Here is a 26,305-nt window from a genome sequence, read left to right on the forward strand (position 1 = left end):
CCAATTGTCAAAATTTTGGTGTCGATCATTCGATTTCATCCTGGACACTACAGAAAATGGGCTAAAAGTGTTAAAAACCGGAATTCTCCTTTAATGAATATGAACACTGATATCTGGGGCACCAAATTATAATGACCTATTTCTATATTCGTTTCTTCACTCACAAGAACATTTCACCCAGATTTTCAGATTTATGTAAGTTAATTACTTAACAAATTCCCTTAAACTTTTTTGGGGGTAATTTTACTACAAACATATGAAATATAACTTATGATGCATATTCATTAGTTTAATGTATTATTTCTTTAAAATAAATAATCATTAGGTTTATGTATTTATAATTAATGTATTACAATAATACTAAATAGTCTATTTTATTGTTTGAATTGCATAATGATCAAATTACATGTTATTCAAACAATAAACTTTATGTATTTGAAATAAATGCACTCAAAAAAGAAAAGAAGAAGGAAAGGCTCCAAAATGGATGTTTTAGTGTTATTACACTAAACCTGCTGTTTAGTATTGGAGATAAAAAAGCTTTGATTGGATTTGCAGTTCCAAAAAAGTCCTACTGTGACATGTTTAGTTGTTTGAGTGTGAGTCTACTGAATGAATCCTCACAAACTTTGCTTCCCATCGGCTTAAATCTTTATTTGATGAATATAAAGGAGCTGAGATGCTCCAAATTAGTGTAATAAATAAATTGTTCAATTCTGTCTGAAAACAAAGTAGCTATAAAGTAGCGATGATACCAAAACAAAATGAAGAAAACAGAAAATGAATGAAGATTAAGTATGTTCTACGTTAAAAAGTAAAAATTCAATCAAGAGCAACAAAATCGTACATCATTCTTAGACCATTGTTGATTTGATAACTGACTATTTTGTGAAAGCGCTGATGCAACACATTTTGTTTTTTTTTTTGGTGACCTTTCCATTAAATATCAAAGGTGTTGAGGCAGGTGCTGCCCTCTTCATTTGCTCACAGTTCCCAGTGGCCCAGTCCTCCAGCGATCACAGAGGAAAAGAACTGCCTGCAGACTACCATGTTCAAAGTGTTGGCTAACAAAGGAAGCCTGCATAGAGCAAACACACCAGGACTGTATGATTTTTAATACATTGATTTAGAAGAAATACCAAAAACATAAATTGTTATTGGGGTATAAGTATTAATGTTGAAGTTTTGTTCAAGTATATAATATGAAAATAGTATATGAATTTCGTTCTCAGAACTGGACATCGTTTCCCACCAGGTCCATCCTGCTAACAATACCACAAGGTGGCGGTTAAGTACCAAATTATTGTCACTATAGCTCTTTTTAAAGCTTTTTTCCACATCACAGGACCTCAAAAAGACTAAAAAGTAAAAAATATTATAAGTATAAGTTTTAGACGTCCACAATTTATTTTAAAAATCCTGCAAACAGGAAACTACGGCTACAGAGGATGCGGCTGCAGGACATAGAGACACCACTCTAAATTGATCCATCAGGCAGACGAATAATGAAATAATTAACAAAGGTATATTTGGGGGCGGGCAGCGATGTCAGCTCAATCAGAGCAGTGGCTCTCCACCCAGGGTGACGTTCGATGATGGCGGGGACATACTGTCTTTTGCTTTCCTGGACATCAATGTAAGGCATCTTTCTGCTGCTCCTGATCAGTTCTGCCAGGAAGTACTAAATGTGTTTGTTTGTATAATATTTACCCCCTTTTTCTATCTTAGCAGTAACAGAAGATCTCCAGTAAAGAGTCAAACTGTCTAAATCATGTGCAGCCATTACCTTTTGCAGTGTTTATCACTTATTTGTGGCCTGATAATCCCTGATAATAATCCAGGGTTATTGTTTTACCTATTAGAAAATATCATCTTGAACATTTAGCAACAAGGCATCCGCAGGTAAAAGATCAGGCTTCTCACATACCTTTACAGGCCTGATGATTCTCATGCATGTGTGTACCTTTTATGAAAGAAATCTGACTGTTTAGTTTTTAATATATTTCATTTCAAAGGATCTTCTGTATCAATGTTTTTTTTTTAAACATATTGAAAGAGCAAATGAAAATTAAATTCTCCCATTAACAAAAAGATCATTTGTGGGATGAAATTAATCAGTGTACCTCTGTTCTAATCCAGAGTTCACATTTTTAAACTGGGTTAGCAGACTGAAAGTTTTGTTAGCCGATTAAAGTGTTAATGAAATGGTTTAACTCAAAGCCCATCTAGCCTCTCGATATGGAAACACATTCGAAATGAAATCCTAATAAAAAAAAAGAAAAGTTAAATGGTTGTTTTAAGCTGTGTGAGTGAATGAATACATTACGTACAATATAAAACCTTGGTGAAATGGAAAAACAAATGTATGCTGGTGAAGATCCTCAGTCATCGAGGTCATAGTCATTCCAAATAGCCTCGAACTCAACTCTAATCCAGACATTTTGATATGAAAAAGCTTCCTGGAAGCGAAATGTCTTCAAACTTGGAAATGAAGTCCAGTGGATTATTTTTAACTTTTTCGGAAAAACTAATATATGTTCATCCTACAGACTAAACGACATTAGCTGTACTCTCTTTTTTTTTTTTTTTTTTGATAGTTTGTTTTATAAGGCCACAGACTGAACATATAACAGTTTGATTCTATTCCGTTAGTCTTTAAGTTCATAGACTCTGGAGGCGTAATATCTTCTAATGCAATGGTGCTAACGGAGGGGTTTCACTGATGGTAAAAAAAATGGTATTTAGGAATGTATTTTAAATTGCCTAATGTGTCCAGTGNTCCGTTAGTCTTTAAGTTCATAGACTCTGGAGGCGTAATATCTTCTAATGTAATGCTGCTAACGGAGGGGTTTCACTGATGGGGTAGAGTGAAGATAGGATGTTAGCTGAAGTGCTTATGAGAAAGAAAAAAATGGCATTTAGGGCAGTATTTTAAATGGCATAATGTGTACAGTGATGTGGTGTAAGATAAAAACAAAAACAACTGTATTTGAGTTGTTAGCTGCATGTTGAATCTAGGAAAATACTAATATTAGACATGTTCCAACTGTTTCTAATATTTGGCTATGGAGTGTTTTTCAGTACTTTCATAATTGAACTATGTTCAATTATTCCTAAAAGCAAAAAAAAAACAAAACAAAAAAAAACACAATTTCTAAAAGGAAATTTGAAAAAAAAGTGCAATCCAGAAATGAAACTTTGAAAAGCTTAATAACAAACTTTGATGTTTCTTTAGCTTTTATTTTTCCAAAACCTATTTTATAGTTTCACTTTTAACATTTTTTTCAGATTAAGTTTTATAAATTGCATTCTTTCAAAATTGCATTTCATTCTCTTCACTTTAAGCCCAATAAAAACGGTTGTTTAAGACCAATATCATTCCTGCAGGCAAATAAAAATAGTTAATTCCTCACTCCAGAGGACAGCCCTCACTCAGAAGCGAGGAGAAAGTGATCTGTAAAGCAATTCAAAAATAATGCAATTTGTAATAATCAGATTTAAAAAAAGAGGAACTTGAAATTCTAACATTTGAAAACAAAATATGGAAAAATTTGAAGAAAATAATTTAATTTGAGAAAACAATAAAATTAGCCTTAAAACTTCTTTTTGATTGAGACGTTTTCCAAAGTTTCACTGACAAAGTAAACATTTTTATAAAGTTGAACTAACAACAAAATATCCTCTGGCAGAGCCAAAAAAGATCAGAATATTATAGCTTCTCCTGCAGAGCTTGCATGGCTAAAGTCGATAATTTTGGACCTGAATGTGAGAACAAACTGAAGAAGCTGCAGAGAGGGTGCTGGTTGAGGCTCCGTGCATCGATGTGTATTTAGTTATTAATAAACCAACAGAACCAGATGTTTGCTGAGAGTAGCAAGAGGATGTGTAAAGCTGCAGAGCCGAGGCGTGCAGGCCTGAGGCCAACGCAAACACATTTCTATCATCTTGTTGTGACCAAACAAATTTATTTTATCTCACTGCTTTTATTTGGGCTAATTGCTGTTGATTGCATCTCAGATTCCCTGGTGGGAGAAAAGCAGACAGACAGTCAGACACACTCTAACGTCTAAAACACATTCTGTCTGCCTTTCTTTCTTTTTATCTGTCTGTGTGTGTCTTTGTTTGCGTTGTTGGCTCCCTTTTTTGCGTGATTTCAAGGACTCCAGAGAGTGAATCAGCAGGTCCTGATGTACGTGAGTGAGTCGAGGCTGCCCGCTGGCCTGCCTGCGCAAAAGGAGAAGAAAAAAAAAAATCTCCCATCAATGATTAAACGCTTGTGGCCATGTTTCAGAAGCCGCCTGCAACCACAGACACGCCAGTGCTGCCGAGGGGGGGGAGGGAGGAGAATAGTAATAGAGGGAGACAATATAGAGGAGTGGAAATGTGGAGCTAAAATAGAAAGAAAAGTAACAGAGGAAAGAAATAAAGTGACCCAGGGAGGAAAGAAAAAAGCTGTATGATGTTTTTAATTCAACCTTTTCTCCTGACAATGCCTGCCTTCCTTACTTACCCCTCATCCCCAAATTTTTTTTCCCTCCTTTACCTGACCATCCTCTCCTCTCTCTCCCTCCCCTCCTCTCTTCCAATTACCAGGAGGAGTACGAGCAGAACCGCACACTTCACAGCTTTCAAGTGTTGGAGAGAGATCCTCCTGGGAATTATCCAGCAAGAGATGAATTCTCAAATGGCCCCTCTCCCCCCCAAATAACACCAACCCTTCTCCCTGCCTTTCTCCCCCCAACAGTCTCATTTTCTCCTTTTTTCCTCCTCTATGCTGCTCCTTCATTACAATCTGTTGTTATTTTGCTTTCGAGCTCTCGCGACATAATTTCAAACACTTATGTCTTATAAGTTTTATCAAAAACAAGTTATTTCTCTTGTTTTTCATCTTTTTCAAATCACTTTTATCATGCTTAAGGCAAAGAGCTGAATATTCCTTTAAAAAAAAGTCTTTACAAATGTAGCTCAAAGGAGCGCTAATTTCCTTTGCTGTCTGACCTAATTGCTTAAAATATTACCGTCTTTTTTAAGACATTAAATATGAGGAAATCTATCTTGAATGCTTTTAAAATAGATAAAACGATCCAATCTTTAAGAGATGAATCTTTTTTATTCCTTGGTTTTTGGTTCAACAGGTTTATTTTTGAATCATGCAGCAAATACTGCTCTACTAGTTGGTGAGAGGGAGACAAACAGGAACTGCTTAGTGATGAGAAAAGAGTGGATTAACAATGCAAACAAGTCAATATCCCAGATCAGTATTTTTAGTCTGATATTAACCTTCAATTTACTGCCTTTCACCACCTTTGACGTTCAAATGCCATAAGGTCAAGAGCCAATTAGTTGAAATCTTAAAAGAGGAATCAAAAACCTTTTTTAAAGGTATTCAAAAAAAAAAGTATGGCTAGCAAATGTTGCATTTTTTCACACAGTGAATAGTTTGACTTAAAAATATGGTAGTTGTGAAGTATAGTTGATTAACTGTTTAAACAACTATTTACTGCAGCTGACGTTATGTTCAACTGCTGAAAAGGTTGGTTGGGGGTTAGGGGTAATGTCGGGGTGAAAACTTTCTGTACACTAAAAAGACCCCCAGAAAGAAAGGTTTAGGAACCTTTTTTTTATTTTCATTAACAGATGGTCAGCCTGAGGAAATCTTCTGTTATATGGATGGTAAGATGAGAAACAAGGTTCTTGGGGTCAGAGAAATCCTAAATCGAACTGTCCCCTTGGTAGACACGGTAGTGGGAGCTTTATGCTGTGGGATCAATTCATTCTGCAGGATTAAATAAAACTTGATGCGAAGATGAGTGGAGATAAATAAATGGTCATTCTAGATAAAAGGAGAAAAAATATGTTATCCTGGGGGGATGTTCATGAAAGTAACAGAAAGTATACAGCTATATCTTTAAAGAAATTCTTTAAATAAAATCCTTTGGTAGGAAGATTCAGTTACAGTAAGACTTGTAAGTTTATGTTTACGGATACTCTTCACAAACCCCCCCCCCCCCCAAAAAAAAAAGGAGTGGTGGCCAGGTGGTTAGGGAATAGAGCTTGGAATCCTGACATTCTGAGTCCGAGCCCCACTCCCACAGACTGCCACTCTTGGTCTCTGAGCAAGACCCTTAACCCCACACTGCTCCCCGGGCACCCAACGATGGCAGCCCACTGCTCCCCAAGGGGATGGGTTAAATGCAGAGAGAAATATCTCCAATGTGAGATCAACAAAGTTAAATTATTATATTATCCAAGCCAATCAGTGATGGTGTGGTCACACCCAATGCCATTTGGGCACTAGGGGCATCCAGTTACATGCAAAGTCAATGATGGACTGGAGTCAAAGTAACCTGACTCCGGCAGATGGATTTGCTGGATTTGCTCCGCATATCCATCTGGAAACCTTCCGTTGAAGTAATTTTGGGAAGGGGCAAAAAAATACTGGTTAGCTGATTGGCCTATGTTGGTGATAGACGGGCCAAATAAACCAATCAGATCAACCAAGCATATGATGTACTAACAGAGCGACGACGAAAACACAACCACAAGCCAGGCTACTCTTGCCGAAACCAGTCGGGAGAAGAGCAAAAACATCTTTTCCTCTGAGAAAAGCCTCCAGAGCAGTGTTTTGCTCTTCTTTCAGTGAAGAAATACTCTGTAATTCTGATAAAACTTGCTCGATAGCCACGCTAACGCTACTTTCATCGGCTGAAGCCGCCATGTTCTTTAGACTGAACTGTCGCACTTCTTGTTGCGTCACACCTCAACCCCCCTCAAAGCCAACGCTGATTGGACGTTCGTTTGGTGAACGGCTCCAAATTTTCTTTAACGGAGAGTCTCCAGACTGATCTGCGAGTGAAACCTTGAAAGCTCGCGAGATCAGGATGGTCTCACGAGGCTAGAGTCAAAGGGCCTTGTTGTGCAGAACGTCTTGACACGTTTGCAGGTTTGGGTGCTCTTAAGGCTTTCTAAGCTTCAAGCTTTAACGTGGTTGGAAGATCTGAGCTTTTACAGCTCAATGCGACACATCAACCAATAAGAGACGCTAATCCTGGAGATGCGAGAGAGACGCTGTCATCATAAAACCATGAAAAATGAGCATGAAAATATACTAACAGGTTACACTCTGCTAGGTTTACAATTTAGAGAGATTTTTTTTATTCAACTGCAAAGAAAAGTGTGGCGAAAAATATTAGAATTAATACCTACACAAGATCTAAAAGTGTCAAAACTTCTGGGCAAAAATGTTATATTATGGTATTTGCAGTTTTTATCACATGCCTGGAAAAAAACACTTATATAATCTTCAGATGCTTTGAACAGCAGCGGGGTATCCCCCAGTGATTGGCCACCTTCAAGGGAGCTATCACTGGGATTCCCAGAGCTAACGCCTGCCTGAATGCAGAATATATAAAGGTAGGATTATCACCTTGATGAATTGATTATGGTGTACAGTCTTGCTTAAAAATATTTAAAAACAATAATAATAAAAAAAAAACATATTTTCCCCACATATCAACACTAAATAAAGTAAAGCCACACTGGATTCAATCTGCTATACAGAGAAGACCAACATTACAACATTAGCTGATTAACTGATTCATCCATTTTTCACTTCTGCTTCTTCTTATATGGTAACGGTTGGTTTATGCCTTTCTTTCTGCTTAGTTTGACATATCTGGCTTACTAAAAAATTAATGCTTCATAATAAGGCTTTTTTTTTTACTTAAAGTCCTGTCACATCTCTGAGTGACTTCTGTAGCTTTTTTTGGGATCTGATATGAACAGTACGCATGTTCATATTCATTTCATTCTATTTGGGGTGGGTTTCAAATATTTACAGAAGAAATTACCAACAGGCTGACATGCATAGGTTTTACCTTCATTTTTAAGCATCCAGCATAGTGTGGTGAGTGAATCCTCAGTTCAAATAGGATAGCACTATAATCTGTAAACTGTCCATGTTTTTGTAACTTTAGAGTAAACCCGTGTAACTTTTGAGCAAACAATTAGCTTTACTATCAGATATATGAGGGGATTTCTTTTTTTTACATTAGTATACAGCACTTGGCATGCATGATATTTGCGGATTTCTCTTCGCAAAATCTTCCTTATGTAACTTGAGAGTCTGATCTGTCACTGAATGAGTAATGGGACACAGAGTGGCGCTTTATGGCAGTCTGAGCTCCCCTTAAACGTACTAAGCTAAAGTTTGCTGTTAGTCAACAAAAGACATTGCAAATCTTAACAGATCAGACATAAATGTGGTTCTCTGATGTAGGTTTTAATCGAAAGTGGTGAATATGGTGGCGTTCTCAATCTTTACAATGCCACTGCACTATAACCTGGAGTAAAGACGCTGCAATAACTGTGCAATAACTATTTAATATCCTGTGCAATAATCCTGCATTGCAAGAGCCGTCACCTATTTCAGTTACCTCAGTGGTTTATCTTTTTTTTTTTTTTTAAACAACTTATACCCTTTTTTATATTTTCACTTTTAACATTTTTTTTCAGATTAAGTTTTATAAATTGCATTCTTTTAAAATTGCATTTCATTCTCTTCACTTTAAGCTCAATACAAATGGTTGTTTAAGACCAATAACATCCCTGCAGGCAAATAAAAATAGTTCATTCCTCACTCCAGAGGACAACCCTCACTCAGAATTGAGGAGAAAGTGATCTGTAAAGCAATTAAAAATTAATACAATTTTTTAGTTAACAAAAGATGCCCTGTTTTTCACATTTTCTGTACCTGCCACAGCATAAGATACCTATACATAACATACATTAAATCCTTACTATATATAATTTCTTCTTTCTTCTTCTTTATATTTTACCATCCACTGTATATATATGGATGCACTGTATATACTTCCAGTGTATTCTCATTATGAGTTCGTATGAAATCGTACGAAAAGTTATGCACCGTAATTTCGTACGTTTTGGACGTTTTTTTCACGAATATAGAATATAAATTACAAATAGCCCTAACCCTGACCCTAACTCTAACCCTAAGATATAAAACAGCAAGCAACGTAGTTAGAGACATGAATAAGTGATGATTGCACTGTTTTTTTTTCCAGTTTTACGTCCGTCCGCGGATCTGCTTTTTTTTCTGTCTGCCAGCGCATGCACACTGATGTGGTTTTTTGAGGAAAAACGTCCAAAACGTATAAAATAGTGTGCATAACTTTTCGTACGACTTCATACGAACTGATAATGAGAATATGTTGATACTTCATGCACCTTTTCCTCCTTTGTGCACCTGCTGTTGTTTATAAGAGCCGATGTCACAAGTGAATTTCTCAATTGTGAGATCAATAAAGTTCTATGTAATCTAATCTAATCTGCTGCTCTGAAGTTATCTGCTATTAAATTCCCAATCATCATATGAGACAGGTTCATTTTGCGACAGTAGAGGGTTGCCAGTTGCTTTCAAGGGGCGCTAAATCTGTAAAGTATGACCTAAACTTACACAGTGTTGCTTTAACTTTAAACATTGAGACGTTTTTGGTAGGAAAAGTTTTATAGAACCTTTAATTCAGGGCTGGATGTTGATAACTTGGATGCCAAGTTATCTTTTTTTTTTATATTTGGTAGATTTTAGTGTGTCTCTTGAAATGACAGTCTCTTTCAAAGTTTCTTAAGAAAAGTATTTTTGTTCAGTAAGTATATCTCTTAGCCTTTCTATGTGTGCATTAATATTTCTGGGTTTTTCCTCTGAAATGCATCTTTTAATATTTCCAGTTTGTTTTCTTTTTTCAATTTCCATCTCCGCTGCTTGATTGTACCTCTAATGCATAAACATTCAAATGGCATTTTGCTTTTTAATGGACTGACTGAAGTGAATACATTTGACGGGGGTGGGGTGGGGGTTCGCAGCAGTTACACAAAAGTAGGCAAAGTCTTTACAGACAGTAGCCATTTTGTTGTATTTTTCCTTTAGACTCAGGACCACAGGGCTTCCAGTATAGCAGGTTCAGATGGGAGGAGGAAATGATAAAGAGGAGTGGGAGGGGGGAAAGGCAGGGAGGGGGTAGGGTTTGAGCAAAAGTGAAAAAAAGAAAATGAGGAGGAAGAAGATGAGGAGGAAGTGAATAGGAGAGAAGGAAAGGAAGCAGGGAAAAAATGTGTCCATGTTGTATCGAAGCAGCAGCATGTGAAAACACACACTATGCACTCCTGTCGCCTTGCTGCTTAATGAGGAAAGCCTCTGAGGGGTAGTGCAAGCAGGCACAATGAGAGCACATACATGCATGGCAAAAATCCCACACATACAGTAAGCAGCGCGTGCACATGCAGAGATTTACCACCATGCCTTTGCATAATAACTTTGGCTTTCCAGTTTCCCTCCCTGTTCATTTTAACACGACGCACAAGAGCCTCTCTAACCTCTCTGCAGCCACACACACACTCACACATAGGGAAATATATTTAAAGTAGCAGATATTGTTCAGAGGACAACAGACACTGGATGTATGCAAAGCAGGAGAAAGTATAAGGCACAAACCAGCAGCACATACTTCACATTCACACTGACAGAACCCCAAACGCTTAAGGAGACATTTTCAGGGTTTTTTTTATGCAGAGAAGGAGACAGAGATGCAGTCAGATGGAAACCGTCAGTCACAGATGAAAAGTCACTGGCTTCCTTCCTTCCTCCCTTTCTCTCTCTCTCTCTCTGCTTCTGTCCTCCTGCCATCCTCTTCCTCTTTCTTCCTCCTTGCAGTTTCTCATTATTGCTACTCCTCTCTCTGCTTCTGATTTCATCTCTTCTACGCTTCATTGTGCTTCTATTTTTTCTTCACTTTTCATGTTTCATCTCTTTTTTTTTCTGTTGTTTTTTTTTCTTTTTCTTTAGATGCCTGCTCCTGCTTCACTCTCGGAGAGGAAATTGGAACTCTTTGCTGCAATCCATCTGTTGTCACACTAATGCTTGTGCCAGTGCCGTCCCCCCCCCCATACCCACCCCCCACACCAGTCCTCTGTTTCTCCCTAAAACCTGCTCGTTTTAAACCCCATCTCTATCTTCACCACACCCTTCCTAACCTTTGGCCGTTTTCATGCACAGCACAAAGAAACAAGTGTTACCTCCGCTCGTGTCCACTCAGCAGCTTGCGTAACTCTCGGTGCATTATGGGACCGGTTGTGTTCTTTTGTGTGTGCAACGTGAGTTAGTGTGCTGAGATGACATTGCAAAGTAAAGAGGACGGAGGCTGTTTTGGTGCATAGTAAAACTTGATATATGGCTGCACTGTAATCACACTGACCCAAGACAACACACACACCACAGAGAGTCTATCTATCAGGCTCTGCAGCCCTCTAATGCGTGCACATACAGAAAACACATGCAGAATGCCCCCCCGCACACAGACATGCAACCACTCCCATAAATCATCCATATAAAGAAATCAGCCTTAGACAAGCTTACGGCGTGATTATGTGTGTGTGTGTTTGTGTGATTATTTTGAGCAAATGTGCTCACATTTGCAAACTCTCAGGAAAGAGCCACTTAGCCAGCACAGAGCAATGTCCCCGTCGATAAAGAGTTAAAATGCAAATTATTAATCCTATTTGGTTCAAGGGGAGAAAGCCGGCTGGGAATGTGACTGTGAAATCCTGTTTGAATTGCGCCCAGCCTCTCATGGTCCACTGTACAGCGTTTCCGGGCCTGCACCATCATGTGGAAATGTCAGAAATTACCACTTGGGACAAAGCGGAGTGCATAAAAGGGGAGAATTTCACACAAAAAAAGAGGGGGGGAAACGCAGCATCCCATTTTTTGGGAGACGGTTTTGATCAGAAATATGGAGTTTTAGTCGGTGGAAGCTGTTTTCATTTAGTTGTTTACTCCAAGCAGAATTTTAAAGCCTCGTTTTCTGCACCAGGTTTGATAGAAAGAACCAAATACATGTTCAAGATTTAAAAAAAAAAAAAAAGATAAAAAAAAAAATACCCCTCAGAGTAATAATTAGTGTTGCTTACAGATCATTTTATCTGTAATGGTTGCTGATTGTTTTTATTTGAAAATGCTAAAGTCACAGTTTGTTTTAGTTACATGAGGAAAAGAACGACCAGAAAGTGATGGAAAGCAATGATGGAGTTGGTGGGAGGGTGGTGTGCTGTGGTTGGCTTTTCCAAACATGGCCAAGATCACTGAGGGACCACAGAACATCCAGGCAGAAAGCCACAGCTCCACATCTTGAGACAGAATGCCAAATGAAGCAGACTCCAATATTACGCTGCCTTCTCCCTAGCAGTCAGAGTGTCAGGGGGGATCTATATGATGAATCATGAAGAGATTTTTCTTTTCCTGGTCCTCAACTCTGTGCCTCGCTCTGCTTCTCTCTTTGTCTGCTTTCTCTCACTCCTCCCATTCTTTATGTTATTTTTAATGAACTCCTCTGAGCGACTCTATGCTCTTCCTACCACTTGAACTTCTCAGATTCGGCTTTCCTTTATTTCTTCTTTCAATTTCTGATCTTTCCATAACTCTCCCCCTTGCTCCTCTCCTCCTCTTCCTCCTCTTCCTCTCCATCTTTCTCTCTTTTCAATGTACATAGCTGTTTACTCTTTAGGAGGGAGCACTGGCGGTATCTATGGCAACCAGATTGCTAGGCAACAGCCATCTCTCCCCTTCCTCTCTCTGGCGCCACACAGCAGCAGCAGCAGCAACAATTAACCAATCAAAACCTTAGAGGGAATGTCAGAGTATGTGAAAAGTTCAAAACAAATAAACTGTCTGAGCATGGGCAAAAAGTGCGCATTGAGTCAATATTTCTTTGCTTTGGATGATAAAGTAATCATGTCTGAGTTCCTCTGGATGCAGCATAACTCTTCTTGCTGCATATTAAAATAAAAACCATACTGAGACCTCTTATTATAGTGTAATGAAAACATCTAACAAATGACTCACAGAGCTTTTGGTGAAACATTTTGCTAATATACTTTATTTATTGCACCTAAACAGTCTGGGGCTTTATTTGGTAAATATTAGATTAGGGAATAGAAATGATAAATTAGGGTTTATTCTGCCTAGTGCTATACCAGTTTATTATTTTAGTAATCTATTAATCTAATGAATATCTTCTTAGTTAGTCTACTTATGTAAAAAGAAATACTTTGAGAAAGCAATTTTTAAATGAACAAATATTTGGAGTACTCCTTCAGCAAATGCCACCTGTGTGCCATTACTCTAGGTACAGTAACAATTGATTTTCATCACCAAATTAGCTGACGGTTATTTAAATAACTGAATAATATCAATTAATCTAATTAAAAGTTTAAGGAGTAATTCTACCCAACCCCAGAGGAGGAAAAATTGGATGTTTATAAATCTGTGGTCTGGAAACAATTCTTATTTACTACAGATGCTTTAAAAAATGGAAAAAATAAAAAAATTATCATCTACAAATCGATGAATTAGCTTGTCTGAAACTCAAAAATGCAATATTTTTCTGATCAGTGAACTCAGAGCAAGACTCTCAGATTTGAATGCTACCAGATCATGTAGCTATACTGAGGTGTTTTAAATAAATTCGGAGCATGTAGGAAGCTATAAGGAGCTATTTCAAAGAAAAATGTATTTTCTATACCATATCAAAACGTCTGAGAGATGTACAGTGACTGGAGGGCAAAACAGAGTACAGTTTGGGGTTGTACTGCATTTAGAAACCTTTGCAGCTTTTTGTAAGGCTCTATGCAGAGAGTCGATGTTTTAGTAATGCTGCTAACCCCACTAAACACACTGACGGCTAATAAAAATGCTAAAGAAAGTTGAAAATTTACACCTTGGTTTGGGTAAAACCCTGTTTTATGTCCAACAGCAGCAAGTCGTCCTCTCTGCTCCTCATGTAAATATTTAATAACCCTAAGGAGGCTAAAAAAACAACTTAGGGCATTCTTAGAGTTGAAATCATGTCATTACTAAATAAAAACTCAATTTTTTTCTGTTTTCACTGTCTGTCATCAAACCAGAGATACTGTAACTATTTTCTGTTTTTGTTAGGTAGCATAACCGAAATTACAATGACATGAACACAAGAATAATGAGCAAGAATTTCCTTTAGAGAATATTTTCTCTTCTTCAAAGTCAGAAGTTCAGTGAAATAAGATAATTACACTTTCAAACTATTTGTAAAAGCCCCAATTCCCTGTAATATTGTGATAGTTCACTTCAGAACATTTGAGTTAAATGAAAACTAAATAGAGTCTGTGTTTTACGGCGACACATCAAACACACCGTTTCCTTTTGTGACATCAGAAAACAAATCAAGGGAAATCAGCCGAGATATCAGGGAGAGAATTGTGAGCCTCTTTAAGCCTGGTTTATCATTGGGTGTAATTTCCAGCTGGCTAAAGTCACCACATCTGTTCAAACAATTACATGCTGGCATAAACAGCATGGGAATGTATAGGCAGCAGACCATTCAGGCAGAAGACAGATTCTGTGTTCCAGAGATGGATGCTTTGGTGCAAAACATGTGAATTAACCCCAGAAGAGGGGATCTTTTACTGAATTTATTAAACAGTTTCCCCATTGATGGCAAAACTACTTTTATGCTTCTCTCAAAAGGTGACATTTTTGCAAGTCCTCTAACCTAATGAAACTTAAAATGGAGAGTTTGGACATTATAACCTTTGAAGGAAAGAGATGGAATCTTACAAACATGAAAACAAAACACTGTGAAGTTCAAATCACAGTATAATGATGAGTGGGTGTTCTGCTGCAGGAGGGACTGGTGCACTTCACAAGGAAAAATGGCATTATAGGGGGAAAAAAAATAATATGAAGCAACATCTAAAGATATAAACCAGAAGGTTGAAATAAAAGGGGTAAAAAATTAAATAAGAACAAATAAATGAGAAAATAATAATCAACTGACACCAAGCTAATGTTTGGACTACAAAGCTGTGGTTGTGGTCCCATTTTACATTTTTGGAAAGATGGATGAGTGCAAAATTTATCAGTGAAACAAATTGATTCGGGTTATAGCAGAATGGACCAAAAAGTCATCAAAGACTTATGAGAAACTTTTAGAAGAACACCTGAAAAATCTCAGCATGCAATTTAGAGACACAGGGAATTAAAATTTCTCTCACAATATTGTTGGCATATAAAAAAATGCTTACAATTAGGGTAATCCAAGCTGTAAAAAAAAAAAAAAAAAAAGCTTCCTGATATCACAACACTGAAAGAGAAATCCAAATTCGCATGAATGGGTACCGATAGCTCAACGCTTTGCAAAAACTAAAGATCAAAATTCAGCCATTCAATTCTAATCAGTGTATATTTATTATTTGCATGTATTACAGGCCATCACCTATTTGAAGTTTGAAAGGCTTGGCCTGATGCATTTATACTAGAAAGTATTAAAAAAGACGTTTATTTCTTCCTTTAAAGCAAAGTCATCACATGCTAATTGACACAAATAAGCTAAAACCCTGATTTTTACACAATGTTTTCAAAATACTTAAAGTGTAATTTCAAGAGCATAATTGTCAAAATAAGTATAAACAAATCATAGAAGTGATGGATTCTCAGTTTATCAGGATTCTAGCATCAGTTCAGATTGTCTCATTATTTTCTCAGGCATGTAGATCAAAGTGACTCCTGCTGATCAGAGTCTGAGTCATCCTACCTTAAATGCCCTGAAGGAGCATTCAACAATGGACTGTTTAAAGGCTAGATCCCAGATATACAACCAAACTGTCCCTATATGTTAAAAGTGTTATGTAGAATCTTAGGTTCAATGTTCCAGCTGCAGTTTACAGGGTTCTCTTTTAAAGCTATTTTTAGATTTAACCATGCACTGTCATACCCAAAGTCCGTGCACTGGCCTTAGCTTAAAGGAATAGTACACCCAAAACATGATTAGCCTTCATTTTCTACTCACCCCCATGCTGAACAACACTCTGGAGTACTTTTTTGATATCTCAAATGCATCTGGAGATCTGGGAGGCTTCTTGCTGTCTGCTGACATTCAAATAATGGAGGTCTATGGCGCCCGAGACAGAAAGGTCCATAAAAGTCCACAAAAAACGTGTCAATATTCCTCCATACTGCTCGTCCGATGTATTCCAAGTGTCCTGAGTGGGTAGCATCCAGAATTTACTCGAAACGAAGTCATTTAGAATGTTTTTAGAGCATAAACAGTAGTGTATAGGATTTCCTAAAAGCGCGTTCACGACGCTACGGAAACCGCGGCAGACCAAACCAGATGAAAGTGCGCATTCAGCTCGGCAAAGAACTCATGCTCTTCCTCAACACTGAAGTCCTCAGACATTTTTCTTTCGTTGTTTCTTTCTTTGCACAGGTAAACAGCACATTTCTTCTTCTACGCTTGCATTATTGGCAGAGCAGACGCTGAATGCGCACTTTCATCTGGTTTGGTCTGCCGCAGTTTCTGTAAAAAAAGTACTCCAGAGTGTTGTTCAGCATGGGGGTGAGTAGAAAATGAAGGCTAATCATTTGGGTGTACTATTCCTTTAAAGGGGAACACCATTTTTTTTTACATTGGGCCCTTGATTTTAGGTTATTACATCATGTTCTACTCACCCATATTAGTTTTGTCATTTGGAGCCGTTCTGAAGTCGTAACAGGAACTACGCTCTACCCCTTCTATTCATTCGGCTAGCTAATCTGGTTCTATTCCATTTGGAGAGCGAGATCACCTGTGGTAGTAGCACTAGACATCTTCCAGGCATGTGAGTAAAACTAGCAGCAGTTTAGCGGACAGGATGAATGAACGGAGCTTGTGTGCGCTGATGATGTCACACACACTCCGCTTTGTTTTTAAAAGATATAAATATAAAAAATATAACCGTAGATGTCTGGGGGACAGTGATTCGCCTACATGTTATTAATGCTGGCGTACCATAAAAAATAAATTATGAGCAGTTTAGTTTGTGCCTTCAAGTCGTTGCCCATAGGAAGACGTTACCTGGATATAACCTAACGGAATATCTTCAGAACGGCTCTAAATTACACAAAACTAATATGGGTGAGTAGAACATGATGTAATAACGTAAAATCAAGCTCTGCCTCATTGTCTCAATAATTAAAAAGCTGTTCTATCTGGACCGAATAGTTTTAATTAGAAAGATTTCTGGAAATAAAGTGCTTTCAAAGGCATGAATGTGAGGAAAGGAAAGTTCAGCACGTAACAATTGGTGGAAAGAAGTTAGAGAAACAATAAAACATCACATCGCTTTCTTCCCAGTGCTCGTTTTTCAGGTAAAACTTAAAGATACATGTAGAAGGACCTGCAGTTTTAGCTTAATATGGATGTTTGTAATAGATGCAGCTTAATCAAAACTTGTCCTCTATTAAACTGACTGAACGCAGCAGGTGGAGGACGGGGCTGCCATTTTAAAAACACAAGATGGAAAAAGTGAAGGGGGGGGGCATACAAACCTTCAATAGGGAGAAGGTAGAGAGGGAAGCTGACCTTCAAAGGGCTTAATTGCATGTCCCAGACATACAGTTACACACTGGAAGTTGGGCATGATTGGCTGTATGGCACATTTACACACCCAGCCGGTAGAAATAGCCGCACACACATAAATGAGGATGTGTGTGTCTGATGTGAGTGTGTCAATTTTCCAAAACATGCATGCAAAATACACACACACGCATGGATACCAGGAGTCCCTGCTGCTCTGCACCATAGGACCGTCTGTCCGTCCAGATAAAGTGAGCTCTGAATCAGTTCTGATTTTACAGAAGGGGGGTGCACCCCCATCCTCCCTCTCTTACCTTTCCTCCTGCCATTTTTTTATTCACATACTTTGATCTCTTCCATCCCTTAATATCTCAGTGTTTGCAACCTTTTCCTGAAAATTCCACCAAAATTCCTCCAATCCATACCAATAAAACCAATTTACAGGTGGAGCGTTGCAGGTCCGACCTCCGGCATCGGCACCTCCAGCAGCCACCATAGACACCTCCTCTTTGTCTTCTACCCCCACCCCTCCCTACCTCACATCAATGCCAAAAGAGACCTCCGCACCTCCACCCTACCCGCTCTCCCTCTACACCTTCAACCTCTCCTTCTCCTGTTTGGGAGCAAAAGAAAAAAAGTGTATATGTGGTGCAGTCATGAATTTTAATGCTGCTGCTCTGTCTGAGTAAACACTATAGTGGCTCGCATTAGTATATATACGGGTGATGTTCGTAATGGTGGCTGATTTTAGAGACGTTATATGCGAAACAAAGAAGAAAATAATTGTAAGGGGAGCCAAAGCTGATGGATGAAACAAAACACTGGAGAGAGAAAATGGAAAAACGGGGGAGGCAGAAAGGGATGGAGGAAGGGGAGAAGAAAGTGGTGAAAGATGGACCAAGAGAACGAAGGAAAATCTCATCTCCTTGTGGAATAATCTGCCATTTATCACCCTGATGGTAAAGAACAGGAAGAGAACGCTTCGGAAACGCGCTGCTTTCACAGCTTCTGTGATAAGTTTCTTCAAGTATCAGCTCACACTTATGTCTTGGTAGCTGCATACATGCTATAGCGTCTAGACAGCTAGGACATAGCATAAATTATGCATGCAGGTTTTGCTCTGAACTAGTAGATATATTAATATTATTACTCGTGCTGCAAATATAGGAGGGTGGACCCTCAGCAGATTGGGTTAATGCCTATCGGCGTGCACACATTTACATCAGTGCATACACACACACTGCGAATAAATGTGCACGCACACACACTGTCCCCACCGACAAAAAGGCTAAGCTTCCTTTTTCATTTCAGCAGAGAAGATTGCATTTTCTGAAGCAGTGTGTGCATTTTTTGTGTTAGCAGGAAGTGTGTGTTGGGGTGGGGGGTGGAAAGGGAAGAAGAATTAAATGATTCAAATGCTGTGAGAAGACCCAGGACTCCATTCTGACCATATAAATATATATTTATATACCCTGGGCCAGTTTGTTGTTTAGGGCAAGCCAATTTAAAAGCACGCCTCCAATTAAATAACAGGCAGCACGGCTTCGGTCTGGACAATGTTGCAGTGCAGCATACACTGAAAAGATAGAGTGTTTATCTGCTCTGAGCAAATTGTTTGCTTTTGAAGACCTTGCAGAACAAAGAAGGAAGATACTCTTTTTTTTTTTTAATGTCTGTAAGTATTTCTGTTTCCTTTCTTAGAATGAAAACTGTAGCAATTTCGCTGAACTTTACCAACCAAAGCACAGCCTCTCTCAGGATAAACGCATGCTGTGTTTCTTAAAGGAGTGATCAGAAACTAACAAAACATGGAGGCACAGGAGAATACTGCGCACAAATCACAGGGAGATGGAAAACCGGCCCTTAACCGCGCAACGATTCGATGGCTCGCCGTCCAGACTGTAGGGGTCTGAATCTAGACTTCCTCATAGGAACCCAAACCCTTGCTTGATTCATTAGCTGCTGAAAAACTGCAGTAAAATATTTAGACAGATAAAATTTGGGGGGAAAAGTGATTTTACAGAAGAAGTGTGCAATTGATGTCATTTTCTACTTTTACCTTTCCATTTTCTAAAGACAGTCAAAACATAAGGGGAATCCTACAACAATCTCAACGCTCTACATCTTATTCCCTGATTTGGGGCATTGACCTACAAACATGCTAAAAAACTTTCAATGCAAATTCAAATGCTGTAGAAAAAATAATATTTACAAGGTTGAAAATTAAAAGCAATAAAATTGAAGTCATCGTCAAACACACAAGGGGTTTTTATCCTGTTTTCTGTGCTGGTATAAACTCTCCATAACATTAGCCTAAAACTGGCCTAAGGGGCAGAAGGCATTAGTAAACAATACGGTAGATATTCATTACGAACTCATGATATTATGCACCAGTGAACTAATGGACAATTTGTAAGCCATTGAGCCACACTGGGTGCTGTAAATGAAAGCATACACTCAGAGTTTAACTATAAAGGGTGTTGTGGATTAAGAGGTTTGTGACAGTATTACTGTTTGTTCTTCAGAGCTGCTGAATGTTGTGTCATTTGTTCTCTCATTAAGCTGATATGTAACCTTGCAGCAGTTTCAACTAGGTTAACGTATGTTGCACTGACTGGAGCTTTTTATAAATGACTTTAGACAAAGCCGCAGCGCTCCGCCTTAGAGATAATTTTTATTTTGTGATGCAGAAACTAAGAAATGCAAAAATCACTCTCAAAACCTTTAAAGTTGTTAATCTGTAAATCTAATCTTTTAGAATGATGTAAAAGCGTCCAGGTTTACTAAGTGTCATGTAATTATTATGCACAACAAGATCAGCTAAAGAGCTTCGAAGTATTAAAAACTTTCCCTGATTTAAATATCTTGGTATGCTTGATGATAATTTGGCTTTAAATTCCATACGAATAATCTTTAGAAAAGGGAAGACACCAAGGGTGCGCGACGCTATCTGTCTGTTTAGTTGCTAGGAAAGCATAAATCCAGAGCACATTCTTATGAGTTTTAGGATTTGGTAATATAATAAATGGATGTACCTTTTGGTGCTGGTATATCACGCTGCTCTGTGTTTTGTGACTAGATAAAAATCTTAAGGAAATGTAATATTTTAGATTTATTTGACATTATTTCCAGAGTGTTTGAAGCATTTAACTAGTTTCAATACAGAGAGACTCTGGTGTCTAACAGGAAGGTTTCCAGATCTCCTGTTTCCCAAACAGTAATAAAATAATATATTACATAATAGGAAAAATAGTGGCTTCAGGGTAAAAATCTTATCCATTAATCAGTGAAGGATGTGCAAATATGTCCTCTGACTTTTCTAACTAAGAACTGTGCACAGATTGTAAGCGTCTTAAGATATTAAAAGCAAGTTAGAAACAAAACTATGAACACAAAAGTCAGACCCTTCCTGTAGGTTAGACCAGGGGTCTGCAACCAGTGGCTCTGGAGCCACATGTAGGCATTCTATAATGGCTCTTCATCACCTTGGCAAAAATGATTAGAGCAAACTAATCTTTTAGGTATTTATTCATTTTCATTTCATAAAAGCTTTTTCCTTCTTTTTAAACCTACAATCTGAAACGAAACTGTGGTTGTCAGGACTCTTGTCTTTGTGTTTGTGTTTCTGTGTTTGTCTCCCTTCATCCACCAGGAGGCGCCTGGTTCTGGTCCGCCTCCTTACACACCTGCTGATGGTTTCCTCATTAAGAGTGTTCTTCAGCTGCTGACTGCCACTACCTTCACGCCAGATTGTTTGCCAGTTTTGGGTACTCTAGCCAAGCTGAGTTTTGCGGAGTCAAACTGAGTTTTTTTCAACCTGAGTTTAATTTTGTTTTTTGTCTTTGCCTCTCGGCAGGATGTCATCCTGCAAATTGGTTTTCTCGGACCTTCTCTTCCTGGAAGGATCAACTGAGCTTCAAACTGAGCTGGGGTTCAAACAGGAGGTTTGGATCCACTTTCCCCAAGAGATCGTTTGAGCTTCTCACTGAGAAAGGGATTATTCTCCCGTTTAAGTACCGCAGGAAAGCTGAGTTGCAGTCAGTTTCTCCGTTCACCAACTAACAACCGCATTCTGGGTAAACCTGTTCCGCCCTCCACCGAATCAGACAAACACAGGAACCACACAGTAAGGAGTCAAGGATTCAACAACTTCTCTGGAAACGTGAGTCGGCAACGAAATCCTCTTCTCCAAGTTCACAAGTCAAATTCCCCACTGAACCTGAACTAACCGCTGTATCTTCCCCTCACTTTACAGTTCCGGTTGAGAAGTGTTCAGAGCAACACTTCTCCCTCTGTTTAACTTCTTCAATAAAACCCATTAAACATTTTCCCTGGTCTCTCTGTTCAGTTTTCTGCATTTGGGTCTGAACTTTGTAACATCATGACAGTGGTTGTTTAAAGACATGATTAATTGATTGATTTATTAATTGATTGATTGATTGATTGATTGATTGATTGATTGATGTCATAGTGGCGAAATTTACTTGTTATATCAGCTCAAATAATAGATATAAGGTGCATGGATATATACAGTATATACATTGTGTCCACATATGACAGCTTTTTCTTTTTTATAGTAGGATTATTATACAGGGTTATTGCACAGATGAGAAAATATCCAGTAGAATTTATTAAACATATGTTTGTTTCTGTTGTTCTTTTGTTTTTTGCTTGGTGTGACGGATTGCCTTCGATTAAATTAGTCGAGTCAATCAGCTGGTTTTCCTTAGATAGAAAACTGAACCAGTCTGACTGTATTATCTTGTTGAATTGTCTCTGTAAAGTGCCTTGAGATGATGTGTGTTGTGAATTGGTGCTTTATAAATAAACCGAATTGAACTGAATGTAACTTTTTTAAAGGTTTTGTAATGTTCGCAGCTCTAGGTGACTTTTATGAGCTGTACTGAAGTCAAAAACGTTGCTTTAATTGTAAAGGTTGCACACCGCTGGGTTATGTATTCTCTTACTCTGGTGAAATAGCCTCAGAGTAGCCGACTGCGCTCTTCATTTCACAACTTAATGTTCAGAAATGTACAATTGTCTGCAGTTAAACTAAAAATGTGCCCTCATTAAAATTTACTTTTACTCTGTATAGAAATAGATATCCTAGATATCTCCAGCAGGGAGCAAATAATAATTCTAGATCCATACTTCCATCTAACTATGCAGTCATCATAACTTCCTAGTCATATTGTTTGTTAAAGATGTGTTTTTCTTTTACTTTATCATTTAAAAAGGCTTTTACTTACATTCAAAAAAACGCAATGTAATATTATTAAGAAACTCAGTTATCGATACGTCATTTATAGAAATGTATTTATGGAACAGCGATTAAGAGCTTTCATGTAACTTAATTGTTTAAGATCCTTAAAGGGGTCATAGAATGATTGGTGCTGGTCCTTAAGGTCTCTAAATAGTGTGAGTAACATTGGTTGGGCTGAAAATGGCATATTTGCTGTTCTATGAGCCCTAATGCAAGCCTGGTTAAAAGCCCTAGAATGAAACGAAATGGTTTTCTCCTTTTATGGTATGATCATGAATATTTAGATGAGCTGTGAGCTGATTGGTTGGTTTACAACGAGCGAAACTGCTGAGCAAAGACGCATCATAGCAACAAGTACTCACTCACTGAAACATCAAATTGTTGATACGGTAGGGGGACCAGACGTCCTCTTTTTCCCGGACATGTCCTACTTTTCATACCTAAAAAAATCTCCAGGGGGAATTTCAAAATCGTCTGGGATTTTGGTCGACTACAGTGCAGCACGTAGTCGAATCAGTTAGCCAGCGGGGGACGGAGTGACCGAACCCGACCCGGTGATGGTAGCCTGGACAATGGCGGCCCCATGCTTCCCTGGACAACGGCGGCCCCATGCTTCCCTGGACAACGGCGGCCCCATGCTTCCCAACAGCCCAACAGCGTTTGGATTCACCCGTTTTGTGGTGGAAGTTTAGAATTGTGAGATTTGCAGAGAAAGGAGGCGTCAATGGATTTTAACTTCTCCGTACGTCCATTTCACCCACTGAACTATAGTCATTCATCTATGACAATGTAAACTCGGTTTTGCATTCTATGACCAATTTAAACATGCTTTCAATTATTACAGATTATCTTTGAAGGCAGTTACGCAATGGATGTTATTTAGCATATTAGAATAATTGTTTTTAAATATTTATGCACCATTTATTAGCTTCTAATTGCAAACATTTTGGAAAGTCATCCATGGCTTTAAAAGCATCCAATGCATTAATATATTTGTGGTTTTATTGTGACAAAAACAGAACAAGTTAAAGTAATTTGAGTACTTTTAAAAAGCCCTTTAGGTGAAATCATAGAGACTAAAGATCTTAAATGATTTTTATCAAGGATGATAACTAATAATCATTAGCATGACACAAGAAAATCTTTGATTTATGGTGACTGTAATAACTTCTAATCTGATAAAAATGTCTATTTGACACTGACTGGTTGGTATATAAGGGATGTAATGTTAACCCATTTCCTGTAACACCAGAGGTTAGGGAACAGTGCCCTGTTGTGATTCTTGGGTGTTCTTTATTTTTCTCTAAGGCAGTATTATAAACACCCCTATTACAGTTGGGACTGCTCCGACCTCAGATCTGTGATATTTAACATGTTGGATTATCTTGGCTTGATATCCTAAGGGTCGATATCCTAGTCTTGTGTTCCCTGAGGATAAATATAAATGTGACGTGTAGCCAATCAGAAACTCAGGTGATGGCATATCTTGAGGAAAAACCCAACTCCATAGCAAAGTGTTGAAAGTACTGATCCTTTTTCTGTTTATCTTTTTGTTTTTGTAATTTTTTTTCTCAGTTAAAATTAGAACACAAAATATCTCCACTGCTTCTTCCTCAAGGGTCCTTTTTATTTACTCTAAAATCAATGTTTGATCCCGAGAGGTTTTGTGAGATTTCCCGTCTAACATCTGAATTAAAGTAAAATCTCTGTGTGCTGTGTCTTGCAGACAATGTAACTGTGCGCCAAACACTGTAGGACTAAACCTGTAATATCTGCAATTTTTCTTAATTGACAATTTCTCTGTGAACCAGGCATCAGTTTAATCATGTATTATGTTTTTTTTAATTCTATTTGGATTCATTTCTCTAACATCAGTGAAATGAAAGGCTGTATTTTCTTTACGTCTAGTTCAGCTTCCTTTTCATAAATGATTAGCATCCCCATATTCAGCCTTTTTACATCAGTATATGTGCTCACTGGTTTTCATCGTTCCTAGCTGGTTTCTTCCATTACGATATCCGTTACACTGTCTATGTGCCATGTCCTGTTCGCCCTGTTCAAGACTTGTCGGTTTCATGTCTTATTTTAACCTTCATGCCACTCATTTTGACTTTTTGTCCTCATTTTGGTCCAAGTTCAAACTTATAAAATTTTCCATGCAGCTACTAACAACATGCAGCAAAAAAAAGGACTGCGATCAAAGGAAAACAGTTACATTTTTTGAGCAGATATGCTGAATTTTACGAAGAATATTACTTATTCTTTTACATTGTTTTACTTAATAATACATTTATTTTTTTATGGATATAATGTATTCTTAAATTAGGTTTGTTTCTGTCATGTTGCTTGGCTGAATGCTGTCTTAGATTATTAGTATTTCCATTTCTCAGTGGGAAGGTTCCTACCTTGGCTTTTATTTTGGTATTTCATTCATTATTTTTGTTCCTCTTAAAGGGCAATTGAACCCTTGCAAAGCTAATCTGAGATCTGATTTTTTCTGGTTTCAATGTGTACATGTGGATGGTTTCTTAATCTGTGGACTGCAGAGCCACAGATTATCCTGTTTCCTGTCCAGTGACTCATTGAACTCGGTCAAAGTAAATCTAAAAAAAAACACACTTTCATTCAAATATAAAATGTATCATTTCAGTAACCACTGTATTTCAGCGCAATACTTCTCCGGACAAATTTGTCAATCATGCAATATTTAGACTTGGAATCACTGTGAAATCTCTTGACCCAGAACTTCCTGTTCATTGTTTCTTCATAAGCGTCACATGATATGGATAACGGACAAAGACGAACAACTGAAAGGTAAATATTCAGCCGGCAGACTCACGCTTGTGGTTGCTCTTGCGTTGAAAGGGAAGTGTGTGTCTCTCTGAATCCTCTTCTCCCTCCTCATCTGCCAGATGTGTGTGAGTGTAATGGTAGCTCAGCCCTGGACGGTTCTTATATCTCTTGCCACAGACTGCAACACACACATTTGTTTTATGGTGAGAATGTTATCAAAACTTTTGCAAATAGAAAAAAAATTTCTACAATTTAATTTTTTATGAAACAGCATAAACTTCTTGCTTTGTTAAATTAATTCAGACTGTTTAGCCAAAGTTACTTGTTTTTTTTCTTTTCTTTTTTTTAATTTTCATTGCATATTTATCAGTGGATTCACATATAGATGAAAACACAAATAAATGAAAATGAAGATACAATGTTTTTGTCCAAAGGCAACAACATGGAGAATGGCATTATACAATTTACAGTAACTAGGGGCCTTGTTACTGTAAGGGGGCTTTTACATCTCACACCATAAGATCTTACAAAAAGAAAATTATAATCATCATAATTCTTACCAAAGAGATTTTTTTCCCCACATACCCATAAAGCAGGAAGCTATTTTACCAGTTTAAAACGAGGTGCTTATAGCAGGACAACCTGATGTATCTGTGTTTGACTCTCATTCTGAAGTGCTAAGGAGGTATTTATGTGTCGACAGAGTCAGCTGATAAAGCTTGCTCACCATCTGGCCAACATCACTCAGTTAAAGTGGCCTCCACCATTTTAACCCTTTAAAGCCCGATCCAAGAATAAAACAAAA

The 26,305-nt window shown here is 37.9% G+C and overlaps 1 protein-coding gene across 3 annotated transcripts in view; it reads right to left on the reverse strand.

The window, feature by feature from the left end:
* dpf1 (D4, zinc and double PHD fingers family 1) overlaps window positions 1-26,305 on the reverse strand; it is a 91,647-nt gene that overhangs the window by 22,033 nt on the left and 43,309 nt on the right. For all 3 annotated transcript variants that reach the window (XR_001481678.1, XM_015390140.1, XM_015390141.1), the window contains exon 8: window positions 25,547-25,678. Coding sequence is in view for 2 of the 3 variants with exons in the window: in XM_015390140.1 (XP_015245626.1) it covers window positions 25,547-25,678 (132 nt within the window). In the remaining variant the exon portion in view is untranslated. The remainder of the gene's footprint in view (window positions 1-25,546; window positions 25,679-26,305) is intronic.

Source organism: Cyprinodon variegatus, unplaced genomic scaffold (genome assembly GCF_000732505.1).
Source record: "Cyprinodon variegatus isolate N-32 unplaced genomic scaffold, C_variegatus-1.0 Scaffold486, whole genome shotgun sequence".
Classification (NCBI taxonomy): Eukaryota; Metazoa; Chordata; class Actinopteri; order Cyprinodontiformes; family Cyprinodontidae; genus Cyprinodon; species Cyprinodon variegatus.